This window comes from Anser brachyrhynchus (genome assembly GCF_964034855.1).
Source record: "Anser brachyrhynchus genome assembly, chromosome: 3".
NCBI lineage: Eukaryota > Metazoa > Chordata > Aves > Anseriformes > Anatidae > Anser > Anser brachyrhynchus.
Window position 1 is genome coordinate 849,701 of NC_137696.1, and position 21,678 is coordinate 871,378.

The following is a 21,678-nucleotide window of genomic DNA, read 5'->3' on the forward strand; positions in this document are numbered from 1 at the left end:
AGACCCTGGCTCTAAGACCAGATGCTTCAAGGGAAGGTTAAGAACAGCTAGGTAGCTATACTATTCCATAACTTGCATGTAGGAAGTTTTCTCAGATCTGTGGAGCATTCCTCTCCGTGCAGCTGTTTCTCTGACAGACTATTAATAACTTGATTGCATCTCAATATCCCCACATCAAAAGAGAAGCTTAGTCATGCTTTGCACTGTTACTGGCATGTTAATAAATGACCCGTGTATGCGTATGTTTGGTTCTGTGTGTGTATACACATGTATACATAGACAACAAAGTTCTGCAGGGATGAAGTCTGTCGTCCCTGAGAACCCCAATTCCTCTAGAATAAGGTTTTTCCCTTTGTCCTTTTCTACCTGCTCCACTCCTTCCCTTTTCTATTCCCTGCCTGCCTCCCCACCCTGCCCCCAAGCCGTTAGGCTGTTTATGCATACAAAAAGTATTTTATAGACGGTATTGTTTTATTGCCCCAAGAGCTAAATAAAAATAGCAAGCACAATTTAGATTTGTGTAGACTGTGAAGGAATGCCAGATAACCTAGTGTAGTAAGATAACCATTTTCACCTAAGTCAACATGCTGCAATTCCTGCATGGCATTTCAGTTTGTGCAATATCTATAGTAGTAAAAATATTCAGAAGATAAGATGTGCCTTTTTTTTGCTAGTCTGAGCAGAACAGCCTATATAATGTATAATTTCTGGAATATATTATATTCCCAGAAAAGAGCATATATGATTATACACACACACATATACTTTTTAATACAGTCATTCACAAATTTACAATAAAAGACTTACAGTTTCCTTTGGCTTAATGTAATTTAATCTGTAGGTTAATTTCATAGAGTGACTCCTGTAGTCAGTTTCTAGAGCAGTTGTTTTCTGATGTATCCAGGTCAGCTCATGCACTTCTTTGGATTTAGGCATGGTGTTCTGTTAAACAGGGAAATAACACATCTCATAGCAACTGCTGTTTTCTTCCTGTAAGGTATTTGTGACTGTGTTTGTATGTGACATGTGCAATTCCTTTTTTTGCAACAGATTGTTGTTGCTGATTAATTATCTCCTAAATTGTCTGTATGCTTAAGCACACAATAAGCTGGATAGAGATGATGTTACAAGTAAAGTGGCTTGATGCTTTCTGTTGCCACGCTGCTTCAAGTGTTTCTCTGCTGTCTGAAAGAATTGATTTAATTGGTGGTTAAATTCCAAGCTCCCCTAACGTGGTACGGAAACGCTTGTGGGACAGCTGATCTTGCTAGCTGACTTCCTGAAATTGTTTTTAAAATATTCTGATAACAAATCCAGTGGTTTTATTTGGGAATTTTATTTTCTCATACCTCATTGTTCAGGGCTGGTTTGCCTATCTTAGGGCAAACTTTTATCTATCTGTAGATCTGTATTCACCCTTCGTTTCGTTCAGGGACATCAGAGATTTCTGACATCTTTTGTAGCACTATTTTAACTTTGAACAGTTTGTTTAAAATGAAAAATGTTTTAATTATTTTCTTAATACATTATTTTCATGTCAGTAATTACTGTTTGTGGTATCATTCCGCAAACTGATAATTTGACATGTTTCTTCTGAATTACTTAATTGATGAAATGGATTGAATACATTTGCACCTTTCCAATGGGCCATTTGATGTTTCTGGAATAGTCTGTACACGATGGGGAGAAGACATCACCTTAGCAAGTAACCGTTCCTTCCAGCTGAAACTGCTTTGTTGAAAGTTGAAAGCAAACTCCAGCTAGGCACTTGGGTTTCAGTTATTGGCTCAAACATTTTTTAGGCTCTATGAAAACCTAAGGAACGAGCTAATTCTCTCTTACCTTGCCCCACTTCTTTCTGACCCCTCACTGAAAATATTCCAGTAGTATATGGTTACCCTCAAGGCCCTAGCTGGGGATAGCACTACCTAGTACTGTGTTTACTCTCTTCTGGTGTATGCACTTCTTGGAATAGATATACATGTGTTTGTACATGCATGCATTTGATTTTACTATTATTCATTATTATTTTTTAGGGTATGTTAGAACCTACCAAGGAACCTCTGAAACCGATATCTGCAGCAGAAAAAATAGCTTCCATAGGACAGACACCTCCTGTATCACCAGAGATGAACACGTGTACATCCGATCAGTTCCAGGTAAAAATTACAGAGGGAGAAAGAATGAATGAGGGAAATAATGGGATGCCTTGCTTCTTCCTTCATTTTTTAAATATCTGTATTCAACGGCACCTGTATGTAAAGGGCAGGTGTTCCTTTTGTCAGATTGAACTCTTGTTGTTGGATCTACTCTTCATGTGTGACTGGAAGGGAGTCCTCATGATAAGACTGTAGCGGTTGGTGGCCAGCATTTAAGAGTCCTGATGATATGTACTGGTACATAGCAACTAGTCAGAGGAAGGACTTCTACACTAAAGGTTTTTTAAGTTTGCTTTTTCTGAAGCTTATTGTAGGAAGTCATTCTGCCTGTTTGGCAGTGCTTGTTTGGTTTTGGGTTTTCAGGTGTTTTTTTGTTGTTATTGTTGTCTTAAACTATTATATTCACAGGTATATTGTTCATGTTCTTTTTCATTTTCCCTTTACTTTTTCTTTCAGAGTAATATAAAAAGCAGCCCAATTGCCTGGAAAGAGATTCTGGGTACAATCATTGCAAGCATAAATAACTGATTTTTTGATTTTCTGAGTTCTGCTGGCCTTTCATGCCAGATTTTCATGAATGATTATTCATTGAACAGCTCTAAGTTGCTTCTCTGGCTTCTGTCTTCTAAGCCTGATATAAAGTGAGTTCAGAGTAGCTTAGAAGTGAGCTTTTGAATTCTCTGAATTCTGTTTTGTTGTTTTTGTTTTTCTGGTGTTAGAAGACCATTTATATGTCATGTGTGTTGCAGTGTGTCTGGTTGGCAGCTAGCTAGGAGGATATGCAGAAGCATTTAATTTTCAGTGTCACTAGCATGGTACTTGGCATGTATTCAGTCAGCTGCGTCCCTCCTTAGCACAGGTCTTGTTTAATTTGCCCAGCATTTGGTAACTGTCTGTACTTCTGACTGAAGGCATTCCAGAATGAATTATCCTTGTGCTTGCTATACCTAACATAAATGCTGGGTACTTCTGAGTATAGCAATTACCTTGCAATATTTGCTCTCCTATAGTGCAGAGCTGTAACTGACATGCTTGTATCCAAGCTTTTTTTTTTTTCATTGTGGAAGAGCAGTATGTCAGTAGGCTCAGAACTGAGGCTGTTTTATATAGTGATGTACGTGTTTGGTGACACTTCCTATATATACTGCTTCTCACAAATCCTGTAGTGGAACTGAGCTGCTGAACTGGATATTAGAAAAGGTAACAATGATTACTGCAACCAGTCTGAGCTGAAGAAATCATTGTGTAACTTCTGTATGTGAATAGAGTAGGAAAATTTCACTGGCTTTCTGCAGAGTTCAAGGTTCTGTCTTCCTACATCAGGAGACATATTAAATCTTGTGTTGTAGAGAGCTGCAAGAGCCTAAGCTAGCAGCATCTCTGACATATGCTATTTTCTCAGTTGCCTGGCAGTCCTAGTGATGAGTGCTGAAAATAAGACCCCCTACTTATCAAAGTCTCTTTTTTTTTTTTTTTTTCATCCCCTCTAGTTATGAGTATTTTGTACTTCTGGGTGCTCCTGTAGCAGACTATCCAATTCCTTGTCACACTTTGATTATCTGGTCCCCTAGCTTGCTGTTCTGACAAGGCCATCTCAGTTCAGTAGTTGCAGCCCTGTGAATATGTGTAAGAAGCTTCCATGGTAGCTGTCTGCATTGCTCGCTTGAATTTATATTTTTTTCCCAAAAAGACGAATACTGAAAAAAAAAGGGGGGGGGGGAGGGTGATGAATTAGCATTCTTAAAGGTTAGAGCTCTAAGAGGCCACAGTTAAGTGACATTAAGTTTCTGGGCATGGACAATCAGCTGTATGCCTCAGAGACCTTTTTTCTTTCTTGGCATTATCTTCTGTTAATGCTTGGTGGCTTCTGCTTGTTTTTGGGAAAATCAGCTTTGCTTCACATTGTGCAGACTGCCTCTTAGGAATATCCTGGATTTTAGCGGTATTGAGAAGATATGCCCTCACTTTTCTGAACATTGCATTACAAATTGTGCTTTAAACATTAATGTGCAATGGAAATATAATAGGCAGTTTTAGTGGACCCTGAAACTTCTTATTCTAAACACAGGTAATTTAGGTACAACTGTATGTATCTTTAAGCTTAACAAAATAATCACACATCAGTTGGGTGAAACTTCCAAATTCCTTCATTTTTGGTGGAGGAATGATGATGGGTCCTTCTTGTATTCAGAAACTTTATAATATTGGCTGCCTCGTTGGAAGGAGAGGCCCTGGTTAAAATATTCCTGTGCTTTGCCTAGGAAAGGAGAAGAGTTCTCCTTTGTTGAAAGCCTGGCACTTATGGGACTTGTATACAGATCAGTGGCTGTGTGTATGACTTCTTCTGATGGAATAAGATTTTGGAAGAAAGATTGTCATGATGCAGAAGTGGGAGTGGGAAGAGCATTTGTAGAAGCACAGAAATACCTTCTTAGATTTTGTTTGTAGGCGAATGGAGGAAAGCATGCAGAGATTTGAAAAGGAGAACATTATAAATCAAAAGATTGAGGGGAAAAAAGAAGCAAATCAGCTGCAATAATCTCTCATAGTTATTATTATACAAATCCTGTATGTTTTGGATTCATTCCCTGCAGAGAATCTTAATGGGTTGGATAGGTTAAGGAAATACAGTGGGCAAATTCCTGTCTGTGCAATTTAAGTTGCAAGGACAACGTTTTGTATTTTGGAAATGATTTCTCCTCTCAGTGAGGTTAAGGTACTGACTGATCTATCACCTTCTTTTGTATATAGGTGACTTGCAGACTTACTGGGTTTTGTATTTGAAGTTAGTGTCTTAATTTTTTGTTTGATCTCTTGTTTATCTTGACAATCAGAGATTTTTATTTCTCTGTTTGCCCGTGCTCCTAACTCTAAGACAGCAAACAGAATATGAAATAATCCCCTGATTACTTTGCTCTTTACGTAAGAGCATGGCTTTATCAAGACGCCTGAGGAGTAAGAATGGCTGCTCCAATAGGCAACCATTGATTGTGAAACCCCAGAGACAGGTACCTTTCTCTTCTGTTTTACAGCATGTGCTGTAGTGGGCCATGACTGTCTTCAGGCAGTGCAACTAAAATATATTCTGATGTTTGTCAAAAAGGTTGCTGTCTGGGCTTAATGTTGCCTGATTTCTCTTAATTTGATACTGCTCTATGGTTAATGTAGTGTTGAAGTTTATTTATCTTCTCATTGACTTTCTAGCAAAAAGTTGTCTAGGTGTTTCTGCTTTTTTGCTATTACTTCAAAGCATCCTCTTCTCTCTGTTTGGGACTCTGATAGAACCTAGTGGTAATCTCAGCACACAGGATAACTTTGCAGTTTCTTATCTGTTTAGTTTTGCTTAAGCTTAATATTGGAATAGAAAACTGCAGTAACCCAGAGCTTTCCGGAAGAGAATTACCAGCAATTCTTTTCTGCAGATGCCTATTACAGTACATCTGCACACATGTAAGCTCCTGAATTACAGATCATGTTATAACAGAATACGCATCTTACACTTGCTGGGTATTAGGGACTGAACCTTAATTAAACCCCATGGGGTGACAGTCTTTAAAAACACTTTTAATTACATAAGGGACCATCAGGACTCCTAACAATGACAGATGCAAACTACCATGTTATTGGCCACCAGCCAAAGGCTCCATCATGGAACTGCTCTCCAGTTATACATATGAGAAAGATCCAAGAATATATATAGTTTTGACAGAGAGAAACCTGCAGGTAAGAGATATTATAGGACATACTATTCTGTTAGTTGCAACAAAGTCACTTAAAGGTGGTGTCTGAGGAAAAGTGAATTTTAGAGCTCTTGTAATTTTGCCAATGTCTACACACAATGAAATGTATGAGTTACGTCTGTGTAAACCTTTTTCTGAGAGTCATGTTTATGGTGCTCATTTGTGGGATCTATTTAAACATTTGTAATATATGTGTATTACAAGCCTTCCTATTTTTTCCCTTAGCTTTAAGACAGCAAAATACTTCCCTTTTTTGGAGGGGAGTAGAAATTAGTTTTCCTGGATAACAATTGGCACGGAGGCGAACACTTACATTTTAATCTTTTGAATTAGAAAAAAATCTTGCATAATGCCATTCTAAAACTGCCATGTGAAAAACGTGTCTTGCTTTCATCAACTGAAATACGATGCAGTAAAGCCAGCAGGCTTTTTAGTATTCTCTTTCCTTATTTCCTTAACATTCAGACTAATACTCTGGCAGTTGAGTATACTTTTTCATTTCTGTACCATGTCCCGTAATATAATATGGAGGGAGGAGTGAGAGCAGATTGCTTTGAATCTTAATATTCTTCTAGCTTGGGTGCTTTTCTTTAAAACATATTGTTAAAATAATGGTTGTAGGTGTAGTAGTCTAGCAACCTTGCAGTCTCCGAAAGACAAAACAGTATATTCCCATTTGCAGGGCATGTTTCCATTATCTGAGATTTCAGTGCTGTGTTCAGGTGTCCCAGTATAGGTAGTTTTCTTAGGGCCAAGGACATTAGGAACCGAAAACTTTTCCTTTCTGTTTAATTGGCTTTTGTTTCTGCCCTTCCCTTTCACTTTGCTTGCTGATGAAAGGACCAGGGCGTGCCAACATCCTGTATGGATGAGGTCTGATTTCCTTGCCACCCCCTTTTTTACAAGCAGTTTAAGTCAGCAGAATAGCCTCATCCCATGGAACAGAATAATGTATGTAGTATAGCTGCTGATTTAGAGTCAGATATCTTTTTTTTTTTTTTTCCCCAACATTTTAGGAAGAATTCATTGCATCTTTTGCCCCCCTCCTCAGCAAGTCTGAGAATCTTGTAATCATTAAAGGGAAAAGCCTAGCCAGCCATTGGCACCACCTTTTGCATACTACTTTGTCTCAGCCTCACCAGGACTCATCAGTCCTGACTCATCTTTTGACACAAAATGAAGTGGGTGTTCCCCAGTAACTGAGGGTTGGTAGGGAGGAACTTTGTTTCCCTCTGATTTCATTTTGTTCCCTGCAGAAAACTTCTAGACTATCGTACTAGCTTCCATTTTTCCCTTTTATTTTTTATTTTTTTAACTCCTTTTAATGTTAATATATTTTTAGTGTGCCAAACTTTAAACAAGCTGCTGATCATAGTGATCATTACTTCATCAGGTTTAGCTTTCACGCTGGTAATATAATTTTTCCATCCAAGTCATCTCAGTGCCAGTAATTTCATTACCAAAGCAAAGCAAAAAATGTAGCATCAGCTCCTTAAACTCCACCAAGTGAATACTGTTCTAGTTGTGTTCCTTGGTACTGGAAATATTTCCAAGTCATTAAGTAGGAAAGATTTTTCTAGGCAAGGCTTTTACTATAAGTAAATACAGAAGTCTTCAGCTCCCTTTATTTTTCTTTCTGTGAATATCAATCCCCTAACAAAAGCCTTTTACAGTTAGCTTAATTGTACAAAGCTAGCTCAGGTTTTTACAGTCTTGATTCATGAATCTGAATATTATTTCATGCTTTTAGGTTTTAAAAGTAAAATAAATAACCCAACTTTCTCCAAAAGCAAACATAAGGTATGTCTCAGCCACTGAAAGCTCGACAACTAGTGATGCGTTTTAAATAATGTTGTGGAGAACTTCAGTTGCTTTTCTTCCACAAGTATATATATATTTTTTAGTTGTATCAAACTTGTGAAATTGAAGGTGCATCTTTTTCAACATTTTTTGCACTAAAGTGCATTATTACTGCTTATCTCAGACATTTCTGATACTGTCCTATTGGTTTATCTTCTGAGAATACAGGAGGACAGCACTTGCACGTTATGCTACCCCTGAACAGACATTCCTTGTAAAACATGGTCTCTGCTGCTTGTTTGATTCACGTGTGTGTGTGTGCGCGCGTGCAGAAGACTGAACAAGAGGAAATGAAAAGGATGGACTCCCAGAAGGAGTCAGTGTTTCCATATTCCTCTTGTTCATCTTACCAGTGGTTTGTTTAGATACTTGATTTAATCATTACAGGATAATAAATCACAGGATTTTTTTTTTTATATGAGAATTTATTTTTGAATAGTTTGTCGTTCATGTGTAGGGATTCTGTCTCTTAAAACCCCTCCAATAAAAGAAAGAAAAAGAATCATGGGGTATTTTTATGGTAAATAACTGGCTTTGTATATAATCAGGTCAAAGCATGAATGTATAGATGGCTTTCACTAATAACCCTATTCTAAAATGGCCCTCTAAATCGCATATACACAACTTTTTATGCAAAATGCCTCATCTTCCGTGAAACTAATATTACTTTTCAACTATGCCTTAATGGTTTTATCCAATTAATATGATTTAGTTAATTTGCAAATCCTTTTTGAGTTACCTAATCTGTACTGTTGAGAATTTAGTAGTAAAACAAATCTCCTTCAGGTTGTTAGTGCATATTACAAAAATATGCCCCTCGCAAAAGTTGAGGCTTGCTCATTCATTTGTCTTTTTAGTATTTAGATGCTAAAGAATCTGTTGTTTGAACTGCTTTGCATTGTTGTAACCTGTACTGACTATAAAATCTGATTTCTGACTTTTCAACTCTAGGAATCTCTACCACCTGTCCAGTTTGACTGGAGTAGCAGTGGCCTTACTAACCCTTTAGATGGTACGTCTCTCCGTAGAGCCTCTAGCACCAGAGCTAGAGATAAGAAAGCTACAAAGTTCAGACAAACATCTATCTGCTGATTTATTTTTTTAAATATATATATATATATACACACACACATACATATATATACATATATAAATATATATAATATTTATTTCTTACTCCTAACTTTGGAAATTCAGGCTTTCTTTCTGATTAACTGTACCTCTACGTGAAATATCATGTCGTCTGAAAAATACCAAGTTAAGTATTATTTTAGAGTCATCCCATATTCTAATGACACAGTGGCAATATTAGCACTTCATTATAAATAACTGCAGGTTATAATGAAACTCTGAATAAATGAACATTTTAGAGTGATGAGTTATACTTTGTAAAAGTATTTTTCACCAATGAAGTGTCTCTTTAGACATCCTTTGAATGAAAAACTTGTGTATAGTGGCTACTTCAAAGCACAATATTTTGACCACAAACTGTTTGCAAAAGATGTACTTCTTGACCTGGAAGTTTTCAGATTTACAGATAATTTTATATTTCAAAAATGTGACATCATCTGTTACCACTTTTGCTTACACTCAATAGTAGTTAATTAGAGCTAATTTATTGAAGAGGTAGCTACAAAGTTATTTGTATCCGCAAATGTATATAGTTATCACTTAAAAGACCCTTCACCTAAGTCTATTTTAATAGCAAAGAGTTGTTCCATCACCTCCAGTCTCAGAAATATGTAAGTTTATTCAAAGGAAATAAAACAAGTTTTGGAAACTTGTTTGAATGACAGGCTAGAGACCTGTAAAGAAAATTATACCTTTAAGAGGAGCCTGCTAACAATTAATGCATAAGTTGTTCAAAAGCAGGCTAAAAGAATCTGCATCTCCTACTGCTTTGGTGTTGCCTCATGGTGTTGTTTCAGAACATGTAGGATATAACAGTTTGGATAGTGATATCATGGTGTTGAAGGAAAGCCTGGATGGACTCTTTTGCTGTTGTCTGGTGTCTTATTACTTCAGTCAAATCATCGTGCTTTCTTTTTAACAAGCAACTCCTTTAAAATGTATCTTGGTTTGATTTCTGTTTTAGTACTAAAGGGGAACAGTATAATTTACCAGTGAGGAACTGGATATAACAGTGGCGTCTGTTACCACGTGTTCACGTTGTTTTAAGATAATGATAATCAATTGCTTAAAGCTAATATATGAAACTTCAACGGTGTTTTTTGGTATTTTTTTTCGGGGGGGGGGGGGGGGGGAGGAAGCGGGATTCTTTGCTATCTGAGGACCTGCTAAGTCTTCCTGACGAAATAATGACTTTCCATTTCATTGAGGGGAGAAAAAGCCCACTATATTCTAATTATCAATTGACATATATATTGTTTCCCTTTAATTGATTACATCTTTCTCTCTGGGTCTTGCTGGTTCTCTTTCGTTTTTAGATTGAAATAAATATTTCTATTTTGAAGTTACTAGTGTTGATTTCCTTGCTGCATTGTACATGAGGAAATGTGCACTGAATTAAGTTGTTAACATTTTAGAAGGTACAAATTAATACTGTAAGCAATGTTTTCATGTCGATTTTTAAATTGTGTACTGAGTACTAATTATAACTTGCATGTTCAAGTGTGTGTCTTACCCCTTTTTACACATAAACCCCTCCCTTGGCTTACCTTCTATATGGCTGCCTACCAACACGGTCACTGAATTTCAAGCTAGTGGAGGTTCCACTCTTCTGAACCTTGATTTCTTTGGGCCCGTGGATGACAGTAGCTCTAGCAGCACCACCACAATCCCAGGTCAGCAGAGTGTTAAAACCACAACTGTAGTATTATAACAACTTACTAAAAGCATGAGCACATCACTTGACTTTCCTATAAACAAGGAGAAGTTTTACATTGTGTTTCTCTAAGATGTCTTTCTACTGCATTTTTCCTTTAATCTGTATTCTGTTTTCTGATGTTTTGTATCAAGTGCGAAGTATTTAAAAGGTACTGTCAGCTCTGTATTGTCATGTTTAAGGAATGGCTCTTTTGCTCTTGCAATTAAGATGTTAAAACACTTTTTTCAAATGAGAGATATTGAAAGTTAACTTTTCTAAGCACTTAACTGAAAAAGCTGCAGATGTGACTATTCCCCCCAAAATAAAAATAAAATAAAATATCAGGCTTATTCCCTCTCTTTTAAATGAGTGTCTCCACATTATACGATTGTGAATGTTATTTGGAAGGTGTGTCAATATAAAGCTATGGGCCTTACCGTATCACAACCCAGCTGGTATTTTCTTCTACCAGTAGACTGTAAGTTTTTTCTTTGTGTGAATATTAATGATAAGGTGAAAAAAGTGTTTTAACGGCATTCATCATAGAAAATAAGGATAGTTGCATGTTTGGGGGGCGTTAGTTCATGAATGTTAATTATAGAACTAAAGCATTTTATCTGCAACTTTAAAAGGAGATGAAAATACCACTTTCTCCTTTGAAAAAAATGTGAAAGTAATTGAATTCATTTATCATATGGTTTTGACATGCTTTGAGTATTTTGTGGGAGCTTGTGAAAACCTACACTTCGAATAAATTTCTTCAGGAACTTGAGGGAACACTTTGGGGATTTATCCCAGTGCATAGTCTAAGCAGATAAGGCAAATATTCTTTCAATACAATGCCTGGCGTCAGTTGGGAAGCCACGATAATCACTTTCTTCATAGGAATGGTCTTTTTGCATCTTAATTACTTTAATTTAAGAAACAAATTTTTAAGAGATTTGGGGCTTTCCTGTATTTTAAAGAAGTGCTTACAATTAGAGTTGTATCTTTTTGTTGTTTTTAAAAACCTGCTTTTTCAGTTTTGCAATTTGATCATTGAAGGCAATTTTATGTCATCCCAATACAAATGTGTTTTTTCCCCAATCTTGAGAAATATCCTTATATAGGTGAAAGATAGCAGATTTGTAATGAAAGCGACAGGTAGCAAATTCAAGATTCTCAAGTCTTAGAGATTCTTTGAGAAGTACGTGAAAATCTATTAACATATTGGCACCAGTGCCCAGTACATGTGCTGCTTGTGCAGTCGGGTACGTTCCTTTATCCTGCTGTTTTGCACACTTGACGTGGTTACTGGAGGGATACTCTGTTAGCCTTTTATTGCACTTTTTCTTTTTTTTTCTCCTGTTGTTGTTTCATCAAGTACAGGTATCATCACCTTCCCCTCATATCCCCTGTAGTGCCTGTTTTAAGTTTTTGCTTTTCTTTCCTCCTGACTTGTTTCTGGGAAAGTCATTTGTTTCTTGGCTTGCAGCTCATGTGTTTGCGTGTGTGTGTTTAGGAGCTTTGTGTGGGGTTTGGTTGGCTAACTTTCCCTTAATATCTCATTAAGGTTTTGCAGTGCTTTCCTTAGCTATTCTCTGATAATTTGAATAAAATGGAGAATATGCAACTCTTATTTAAAATGGAAAAGGGAAAAAAAAAAAAAAAACCAATTGTTAAATCTTTTGGCTTAAAAATAAACCTTTTTATTAGTAGTAGAAGTTTGTTCTTTCCCTGAAGACCTTAGCTTTACTTACTGTAGGTCTATGGTTTATTCTTCTCAGTCTGATCTAATCAGTAGCCAAAATAACGTATAAAAATTTACCCTCTATGTCATGAACAGGGAGTTACTCATTTCTAGTATGTTCCCACAGATTTACTCTGTTTTATTTTTCATGTTGGTAGCTTAACATAAATGTAGCTGAGCAAAAGGTGTCTAACAGAACAGTAAACTGAGCAGTGACATCACGTTACAATGAAAATGAATTCAGGAACATAAATGTGAATATCTGAATGATGTAATTTACAAGGTTGCATTTAATGCCTGTTGCAGAGTTGCACGTCAAAGAACTCCTTGTTTCATTTAGTCTTACAATTTTTACCTTAATGGGATTTCGCGGGCTTCTGCAAGTCAAAGTGTATTTCTTCGAGTCTTCTTCTCCCTGTTTGAAAGTGGATATTTTATGGAATAGTTGGGCGTTTTCCTGTTTCCAAGTTCTGTAAACATCTGACAGTACTTAAAGTCATGGTATACTGGTCTCAGTACAGTACATATTTTGATGTTTTGCATGAAACTGGATGAAATTTGTTTTGAAAATCCAGACTAAAACGTGTAGGTTGAAAGGAGAGCTAATTAATTTCTAATAAGCTCCATATTAAATGGAGGAAATCCTCCCCTCTGCCCCCACAGCTTAACCAGATTATTTTCTTAATTTTACTTTTTGGTTGGCTTAGCTTCCTAACAATGAAGGAGTATTTAACTTTTGCAGAAATAACAAGTGGTCAAGACACTACTTGAGAAGAGCTCATGCAAAGCAATCACAAGGATTATTAGCCTCATCTCTTTGTGTGCACAGTACTACAAATATTGGTTGGAGAAGGAAGGACAGTAGGCACAGGAATTTTTCCAATTTAGTTACCGCTTCATACCTCAGGAGTACTTCTAAAAATGTCTTGAATCCAAGCAAGTAGACTGAGTACAGTCATCAACATACAAGGCTACAAATACTGTTTTTATGCTAGGTAGCTACAGGGGACTGTTGTGTCCAAGTGTTTGCAGAGGTTGTTCTGCAGTGGTGTACGAAATGTTTCTGTGTTGTCCAAACCAGCTGACATCAGCATTACACTTTTTTAGAATGCAGATGTCTAAAAAAACAAGATGTTTCTGCCCAAATCCTACACTATTTTTGAAAGTTAGTTATAACTGTGGATGATGCATATATGTACACTTCATTTTAAAAACATGAAGCATAAAATAGATGAAAATGTAACTGAAGGAATATCACCAATTTAAAATGCTTATGAGCACCAAAATGTGCTATATTAGTCTTGGTATGTTTTAATAATTCTGCTTTCTAGACACTTCTTAAAGTGTTTGCTATCTGGAAGTTTTAGAGCTAGTATCCTTACTGAGATACGTATCCCTACTGAGATATGATGCTCGATATTAAAGAGTTAGAATTTCGCCTCGATCTAGGGAGGGCAGGGGTCAGGCAAGTTTCTATTGTTTTCAGAATGACCTCTGCTGATAAAACTTGAGATCGATTTGCAACATATGTAATGTCAGAATTCAGTATCTGACCTAAGACATCTGAAGCTTTGAAATCAAGGCCGAAACCTCCAGATACTTGATGCTTTGTAGATGAATGAGAGAGAAAAGGAAGCACAGACTGAAGATTTTGGTAGCATTATAAATATGATTGTGTAACTTTTTTAGTGCTATTCTACTTGTGTGAACCTCTTGTGAAAAGCAAGATACTACACTTGCTATAACGCATGCCAATGTCGTGTATAACCTCAGAGTTGGCTGCTGTCAACCATCAGCACTCTTTTAATAGAAACAGTTGAGCTGAAGCAATTGAAACAATCCGCTTTAACCAAACTGACTTTTTACAAGTATTTTGCTCTAAAAGGTAAAATCAAATTATTTGTTTACTCTTAGACTGAGACCTTGTATGCCAGACTTGATCCAAGGTGTGTGCGCTTTGTAATACAACTAAAAAGCTGCTGAAAAGGGTGGGGAGAGAGGACGCTGTTTTAGAAACGCGGACATGTTCTGTCATGTTCTTTTCATGTATCTTGAAACTTTAAATGATTCAGATGTTTACAGAAAACAGTCTCTAGCAAGTTGGTCTGTGGCTAATTATGGCTGTACTTGTCTCCAACCATCACTGATTATCATTTTATACTATAAGGTGTGGATCCTGAGTTGTATGAATTGACAACCTCAAAACTGGAAACTTCCAATGCAAGCAACAGAGTGACCGATGCATTTGCAAGACTCATGTCCACAGTAGAGAAGGCAAGCACGTCTACAAGGTAAATAAAGTTTATTGTGCTTTTACCCACCTCCCTATCAAAGGCGAGGCAAAATGAGAGGAGTGAATGTGTGTGCCATTTCAGGTCGGAAGTTCTTGAATGAGCAAAAGGCTTACATTTAAGATGTAACTGAAAGTTGCATGTTACAAATACAAAATTCTTACTACCATAGTTCGTATTTTGATCACAAAACTCTAAAGTAAGATGGGAAACATTTTTTCAGCTGACAGAAAAAAGTCACTTTAAAAGCAGGAGTCAAATACTTGATTGAAAGATAAGATGTTCTGAAGAACAGAACTGATTTCTAACAATGGAAGGGTAAGCTGAACCTCATAATTCAAACTGTTAGGACTTTGACAGAAGGTACTTGTAGGTCCTCTACATAATTCATAGATGTGGATATAGTTCTAACATCCATCAAAACTTCAGTGACCAAATATCAGATTCATTTTGCTATTGCAAGTTACTTTTTAAGGAGGTAAAATGTAGCTTGTTTAGGATGTCCTTTCTGCTTTGTGGATCTCATTCAAGGTTCTTCTGCATTTTGTTCTATAGGGAGTCTATATAAAGGCTTTAGTAGTCAAATGTCTTCCTTGAAATCAGACCTGTTGAATTGGGTACAGAATATTCTTTCCCTGTTTACGCTTTTATTCTTTGTGTTTATTTTCTGAACGTTCATCTCAACAGTAGGATTCTGGACTGTCTTAACATGTAATTAGTGGTTGTGCCCATTAAAGAATCGCTGAGCGATTCTCACAGGGTGAAGTGCTCCTATCACTGAGGAAGTACATGCCTATTTTGCAGATATTTATAAATGTAGTTACTTTGCAGCTAATAAACAGTAAGATGTCCTCACTCTGAGCGAGCTTCAGGGTTTATTCTTAACTGTATAGCTAAATAAATGGGTTTCCGTGCATCATAGCGCTTAAAACACACACACACACAAGAATTGCATCATATGTAGGGATTTGTAATGATTGAAGATAACAGGATTTCTTAAAATAAGTAAAAATAGCTCTTTTAGACTGTGTTCTTTCATTAAGAAAACTATTGTGTTAGTTTTCTTGCAGTGAAAATATTCAAAGTGAGCACTGAATTAAAAAAAGCTCAACACTCCATGAAATTTCAAGAGAGAACCAGTAGAGGGAACTCCACACCTCAGTGCTGATTTTTTTCTCTGCTTTTGGATTGCCTGTTTTTCTATCCATGGAGGATATATACTTCTGAAGATAAGCTAGTGGGAAAGAAAAGTTAGTTTTACTAGCTAGATAGAAAACTTATCAACAGTTGAAATAACTTTGTCATATATTCCAAATCTAGTTTAAAAGTAACCACAAATTTGCAGCAGGGCATCCAAACTCCAAATGTATATTATTTTCTTTATCTCCATTCTTAGCTTTCTGCCTCCTTGCTTGCCAGACCTTTAAGATGTCTTAGCTTGCTTTTTCTTTACAAATGAGCAGTGAAGTCTGCTTTGCTTAAATGAATGTTGACCTTCATTTTCTGTATTGTTTTCTTGATGTGTGGGTGGGGATTTTTTGTTTGGTTGTTTTTTTAAATGCTTCCACAGCACACTTGAAACTTTTATTTGCTCTGTTGGAGCTCTTTAGATGTCAAAGTTTTTCCCCACTTCTGGAGAGTATTACTTAGTGATATGAAGAGGTTCTATATCTCTGCTGTAGGAATATAGCTGCCTGTAGGGAGAGGCTGGAGACCTCAGACTTACCAGTTAAGTTCAGACATGCACACAGATTAGCTGTTTTAAAGAAGATCTGATTTTTTTATATTGAGTTTTTCATCTATTCTGATTTTGTGCTCTATGAAATAAAAGCAGTCTGCTTTTCAGTTTTTCAAGGCAGAAACCTTCAAAGAGATAAGGTCTTGTCTCAACAGTATACTAAATATGTTGCAGTGTCTTAGCTTTTTCCTAATAAAATTGTTTTTCTTTTGAAATTATTTGTAATGAACTGAAATCTTTAAAATAGGAGTGGCTGGGTACAGACGGCTCAGCAAAGACGACCTGCATGCTGTAGCTTGGAAACAGACTTAACCATTCCTGACAAATGGGCAGGAGAAGATGTGGCCAGTGGCTTAACACCACTTTGATGGGTACTTAGTTGTGCTAAAACTACCCCATATCTGCCTGTAACTTGTCTGAACTCAGGAGCTTTGAGGGTAGAGTTTAGAGGGAAAGTACCATTATTCAGCTGTAGGAAAGCCATGTGAAGAGTCATCTCAGTTTGAAATACCTCCATCTTTTGCTTGCAAACAGAGGAGGGGAAGCTTCCCAGCTCGAATCTGAGACCTTGAAGGTAGCAGTATGGAAAGCCAGTGCTCCAGTGCAGCATTCCACTGACACTCTGCAGCCTTGCCCAATTCTGTAGAATTGGCAGAGATAAAAAGTTTATCTGCTGTCTTTCTGAAGAAAAGCAGAGCACTGATACTGTTCCAAGAACTGGCTGAAACCCTCATTTAAACTGGAAATACTCCTTGTGGGCAGCATTGGATGGAGCAGGCTAACTCTTAATTACAGAGTAATTTTTAAAGCGCCTTTCTCTAATCACTGTTTCTATTAGAGCCTGGCCTTTTTGGTGTTACCCTCAGAAACTGTTGCAAACATGAGAGGTCACTGAAGTCCTGAAAGGCTGAATGCTTCAGGAAGGGGTTGGAATGTAAACCAGAACAGTTAGGTGTGAGCGACACATCTACAAAGCATTCCCTATTTCTTGCAAAATCTTCTTCCAGTATCTTTCCTGCCTGTCAGTTTGGCTAATTTCTTGCAGCTTGGTGTTAATGTGCCTTTAAAAAGGAAACATCATGCCAACAGGTAGAAGGACTGGCATAATTGCTTGGGGAAAGGTATTCCCTCTGTTCTCTGTCTTGGGAGGAAATGTAACCTAGTGTAAGAGAAGAGGTGGATGGGGGTAAAGTGTTTTGTAGAAGGTAGTTTTAAAACCTGAATGAAGTTGATGCAAAACCAGTCTGCAGTGATGATGATGATACTTTGTCTTTTAAGTTTATAGAGAGCTAATGAGTAATTGTTCAGGGTTGCCCTGGAGATGTTTGCTACTGAAGGTGTTGACTGCTCTGTTATCCAGAAGGGGCACTTGAAGCATCCAGTTTTATTATTTTTTGGATAAGCCTACCCCTTTCTGTTGAGGAGTGGAGACCTTAGCCAATCTCCTCCTCTCTCTGCACTAAGACGATTTAAAGGAAAAAAAAAAAGTTTTGAGCTCTGGCAAGTGGTTGGATCCATAGCTGTGACTTGATCATAGTTAAATAATGTTTGCTATGTAAGTGTGTTAGCCTGTCCTTCACTGGTACTTTTTGCAGAGCACGTGAAGTAGATAAATTACTGCGAAGGGCCTCCAACCAGGAGGGGAGCATTCAGTAATCGAGCGAGATTCACATCTGACTGTGCTCACTGGCATGCATATTCTGCGGCGATGTTGCAGACACTGGTTAGGACAGCAAGAGCGTTGCCCTGTGATAAAGGTCCTCCATATGAACACCAAATAAAGTGCAGCGCTGCCTCTGGGACCCAGCAGTGCCATTTCTCCGCATGACACAGTTGAGCAGAGGAGGAAGAGGCATATAAATAGCAAGGAGTGTGTGAGCTCCATCTCAGTGCCTGATTACAATTGCAGGAACTCCTTTTAATGCAGATCTCTGAGTCAGCCCTCTTCCTTTGGCTTCCTCTGTCAAATACTCCTTTGTTAGCTATAAGTCCTTGATCACCAGGAGTTTGTACCGTAAGAGGCTTGTGGTAAGTGATTACTAATAGTGCACCAGATACTGATAACGCAGTGGTGGGTGACAACCACATTTCAACAGCTCAGAGATAGTCCTTCAAGTGCACACAGTGGTGACTGTGAAGCTGTTAGAGAGGGAGGCACATATTGGCTCTCTGCTTCTTCCTTCAGTAAATCCAGCACACAGCTTTGTTTATCCTCCAGAATTTGGTAATGTGCCTAGTCAGTGGCTCATGAAATTCCACTGCAGCAGAGAAAAGAAAATATTGCTATTCTAGCAAGGGAAAGTCAGATTTAGTATCTATACTGCCTCATCTAGAGATCTTTCATCAAGTGGAGATTTCAAGTAGCAAACAAAACTGATAGCTCAGTGTCAACACAATGATCACTGATGTCAAGGATGAGTTTAACTCGGCGTTTTTTTGTCCCCCTTAGCCAAGAAATTCTGAGACTGCTGCTGAAGCAAACACGTAGCTCCTTGCTTTTTCCTGGTCTCTCATTAGCTCAGGGAACAAACCTGATGTGTGCTGACGAAAAAGACATATAAATATATGCTGCTTCGTGATTGAAGTGGTGATTGCCCTCTCATGGGTACAGTTTAAAGTTTATAGCTAAGATAAGGTGTAAAAAGAAAATTTCTGAAATGCTGTATGGAAAAGTCGTTTGTTTCTAGCCTTTTGTCTCAGTGTTTTGCCCCATAATGGGAGAGCTTATTTAGCTAGGATTTCTAATGTTATTGCAGGGTGTAGCAGGTGCCTTTTTGGAGCTGGAATAACATTTGATGGAGTATTCGTTTTCTCTAGTAATAGCCAGGATTCTTCAAGATAAAGCACCGAGGAGGCAGGAGAGGGGAACTTCTGTAGCAGTCTGAGCCAGCCTTCATTTTGCTTAGGAAATGTGAGTTTCTTGCATAACAGTGAGAACCAAGCAACGTGGGATTCAGACCTCTGTATTCATTTGTGCTCAGTAATTCTTGTGAATAATGCAAAAGGCGAAGTAAATACCTGTGGTTCCCAAACTGCTGTGAGCATCATTATGGATACACAACCTCGTTCACTTCAAAGAGAGTTAGCTGCCAACAGTGAACTACCTTCTGATGATGATGAGACCTTGGAGGGGGAAAGGGGCTTGTGGATCATGAAGTAGAGTAGTATGGTATATAATCTGAGTGTAGTTGTGTCGGAAATACAGCATAAGTACCCATATTTATTTATTAAAGGAGTAAGTTAGGAACTTCTTAATGTCCTTTCAAAATATTTCAATTTTATATTGAAAGATTGTACTGAACTTAGGTAGCTTAAAAGAAATGTTCCTATTGTCTTAACCCTAAAATATGAGTCTGGAGTCCTGGAGTCTGGTTGTTTCTTCAAGTGAATAGTCCCAGAATGGCACACTGGAACTTGCTCCCCACCCTGTGGTAAATTAGCATCTGAATAGACATTTTTTTTCCTTATTGTAACAATATTCAGGAACGTTTTGCTGACTTCCCGTGTTAACATTTTGTTGTTAGGCAGGTAGGTATTATAACATTAGACTAGCTTCAAATAGCTTACAGAAGTGCTTGTCAGTGGGAGACAAAGTGACAGAACACTGCTTCAATCAGTGATTCTTTCAGTGATCCAAGGGATATCAGGTACTGGATTAATGCACTTTTTTCTTTTCTTCTCAACAGGAAGCCTAAAAAGGAAGAACATCTTAGTGAAGAGGCTGCCAAGGTGATTTCTAGCCTTCCTGACTTAACTTTCATGCATGCCAAGGTGTTGATGTTCCCAGCCACATTAACACCTTCGACAAGCTGCCAAGAAAAGGTAGACTAAAGTGATGTGAATTGGACGTTTTCTATTGATTTTTTTTTCCTTCCCTCTGGGGGTCATAAAAAGCAATCTTGCTTTAATTAAAAAAAAAATCAAGTTCAGATGATTTGTTGGTAAGCAGCACTAGAAAGGTATACATAGTTATGTATATTTATTTACATACTGGAGTCCTAAATTTATATTAGAGAAAAATGTAAATAATTGGGGGTAAATCTTTTTGAAGATCTATTCTTTTTGTTGTGCTGGGGTGTATACATTTATGTCTTTGTGAAATACACTGGTGGTGTCCTTCTTACAAAACTTTAAAAAGTTTAAAAAAAAAATCCTAGAAACACATAATGAAGACGTCAATTTTCACAATATGTGAAGTCCCCTTTAAAGGTTTTCAGATTGCATTGAGCGTCTTTTTCTTTCCTGCATATATTAAAATACTTTTTGCTGGAAAAAAAAAAAAAAAAGAAAGTTACATTGTGGGTTTTCAGTTATTGTTTTTTAAAACCCAATGATTTCTTTTCTGTTTTAACAAGCTTAAGATGTGTTTTTTCTTTCCTTCTCCCATCTCCCCTCCCCCTGGTTGATTGGTTGGCTGATCAATTTTTATGTTCTTAAACTTCAGTAGTATGGCTTTGTCACTATATAGCCTTTTGAAAGGTATGCTGTCAGTAACTTCTTGTTCCAGTTATGGATCACTGTCTAAACACTTGATTTGGGGGTCATTAGAAGGTCATCTGCTTTTAATCGGTTTGATTTGGAAAAGAAGGACCAAAACTATATGAATGTCTTTACAATGAAATTTATCTGTTAAAAATTTTTATGTTTTGTTGTACCACTATTCCTATGTTTGATTTTGCACAGTGTAAAATGACATAATCATAGATTGCTATGGTTTTAGGCTGTATATACAGTAAAAACTATGGGTTGTAAATGTTCGGGGAAATTCCTATGGAAAAAAGAGAGCTATGTAGAAGAACCTCTAAAAAGGTCAATGTGCATGCCCAAGGTCTTTTGAGATTTAAGTGTGTAAATTTCCTTTTAGCTTACACAAAATAAAATAATTTAAAAGATATATATGTATATAGTCTGCTATCTTTTTATATGGGATGTATAAATTATTCATGTTTCTGTTGACAGCAAAATTGATGCACTGCATTAACAGTAGAACCTTCTAATCTGTGCCGCACAGTCTCACAAGACACACCTGTCAGGGTCCTGCAGAAGGAGAAGCAGACTTCTCTTTATTGTCCTGTCTCCTTGAATATGTTATGGTGCAGTCTTCTGGTTTGGCCTCCAACCTACAGGGCACTGTGGCTCAAGACGTGTTCGTGTTTTGGGTTAGAGACTTCTTCAAAGTAACGGGCAGTACTGATGCATGAGAAACAGGAAGTCAGGTGAGGTGCGAAGGGCCAGTTGGTTTTACGTATTTCTTAGCTAGAATTAAGAAATGTAAATGTAGCAAGTTTCCTAACGTGTTAGCTTGCCCTGTAGCTCTTTCAGCAACTTCTCGTC

At 37.3% G+C, this 21,678-nt stretch overlaps 1 protein-coding gene across 7 annotated transcripts in view; it reads left to right on the forward strand.

Moving 5' to 3' along the window:
* Positions 1 to 21,238, forward strand: part of AFTPH (aftiphilin) — a 50,789-nt gene extending 29,551 nt beyond the window's left edge. For 5 of the 7 annotated variants that reach the window (XM_080586521.1, XM_080586517.1, XM_080586520.1 and 2 more), the window contains 5 exons: positions 2,037 to 2,159; positions 8,711 to 8,771; positions 10,480 to 10,563; positions 14,483 to 14,606; positions 20,031 to 21,238. In XM_080586521.1, the coding sequence (XP_080442647.1) occupies positions 2,037 to 2,159; positions 8,711 to 8,771; positions 10,480 to 10,563; positions 14,483 to 14,606; positions 20,031 to 20,175 (537 nt within the window). In that variant the 3' untranslated portion in view covers positions 20,176 to 21,238. The remainder of the gene's footprint in view (positions 1 to 2,036; positions 2,160 to 8,710; positions 8,772 to 10,479; positions 10,564 to 14,482; positions 14,607 to 20,030) is intronic. The other 2 variants (XM_080586522.1, XR_013948984.1) reach the window with 2 other exon arrangements.
* Positions 21,239 to 21,678: the final 440 nt, after the last annotated feature.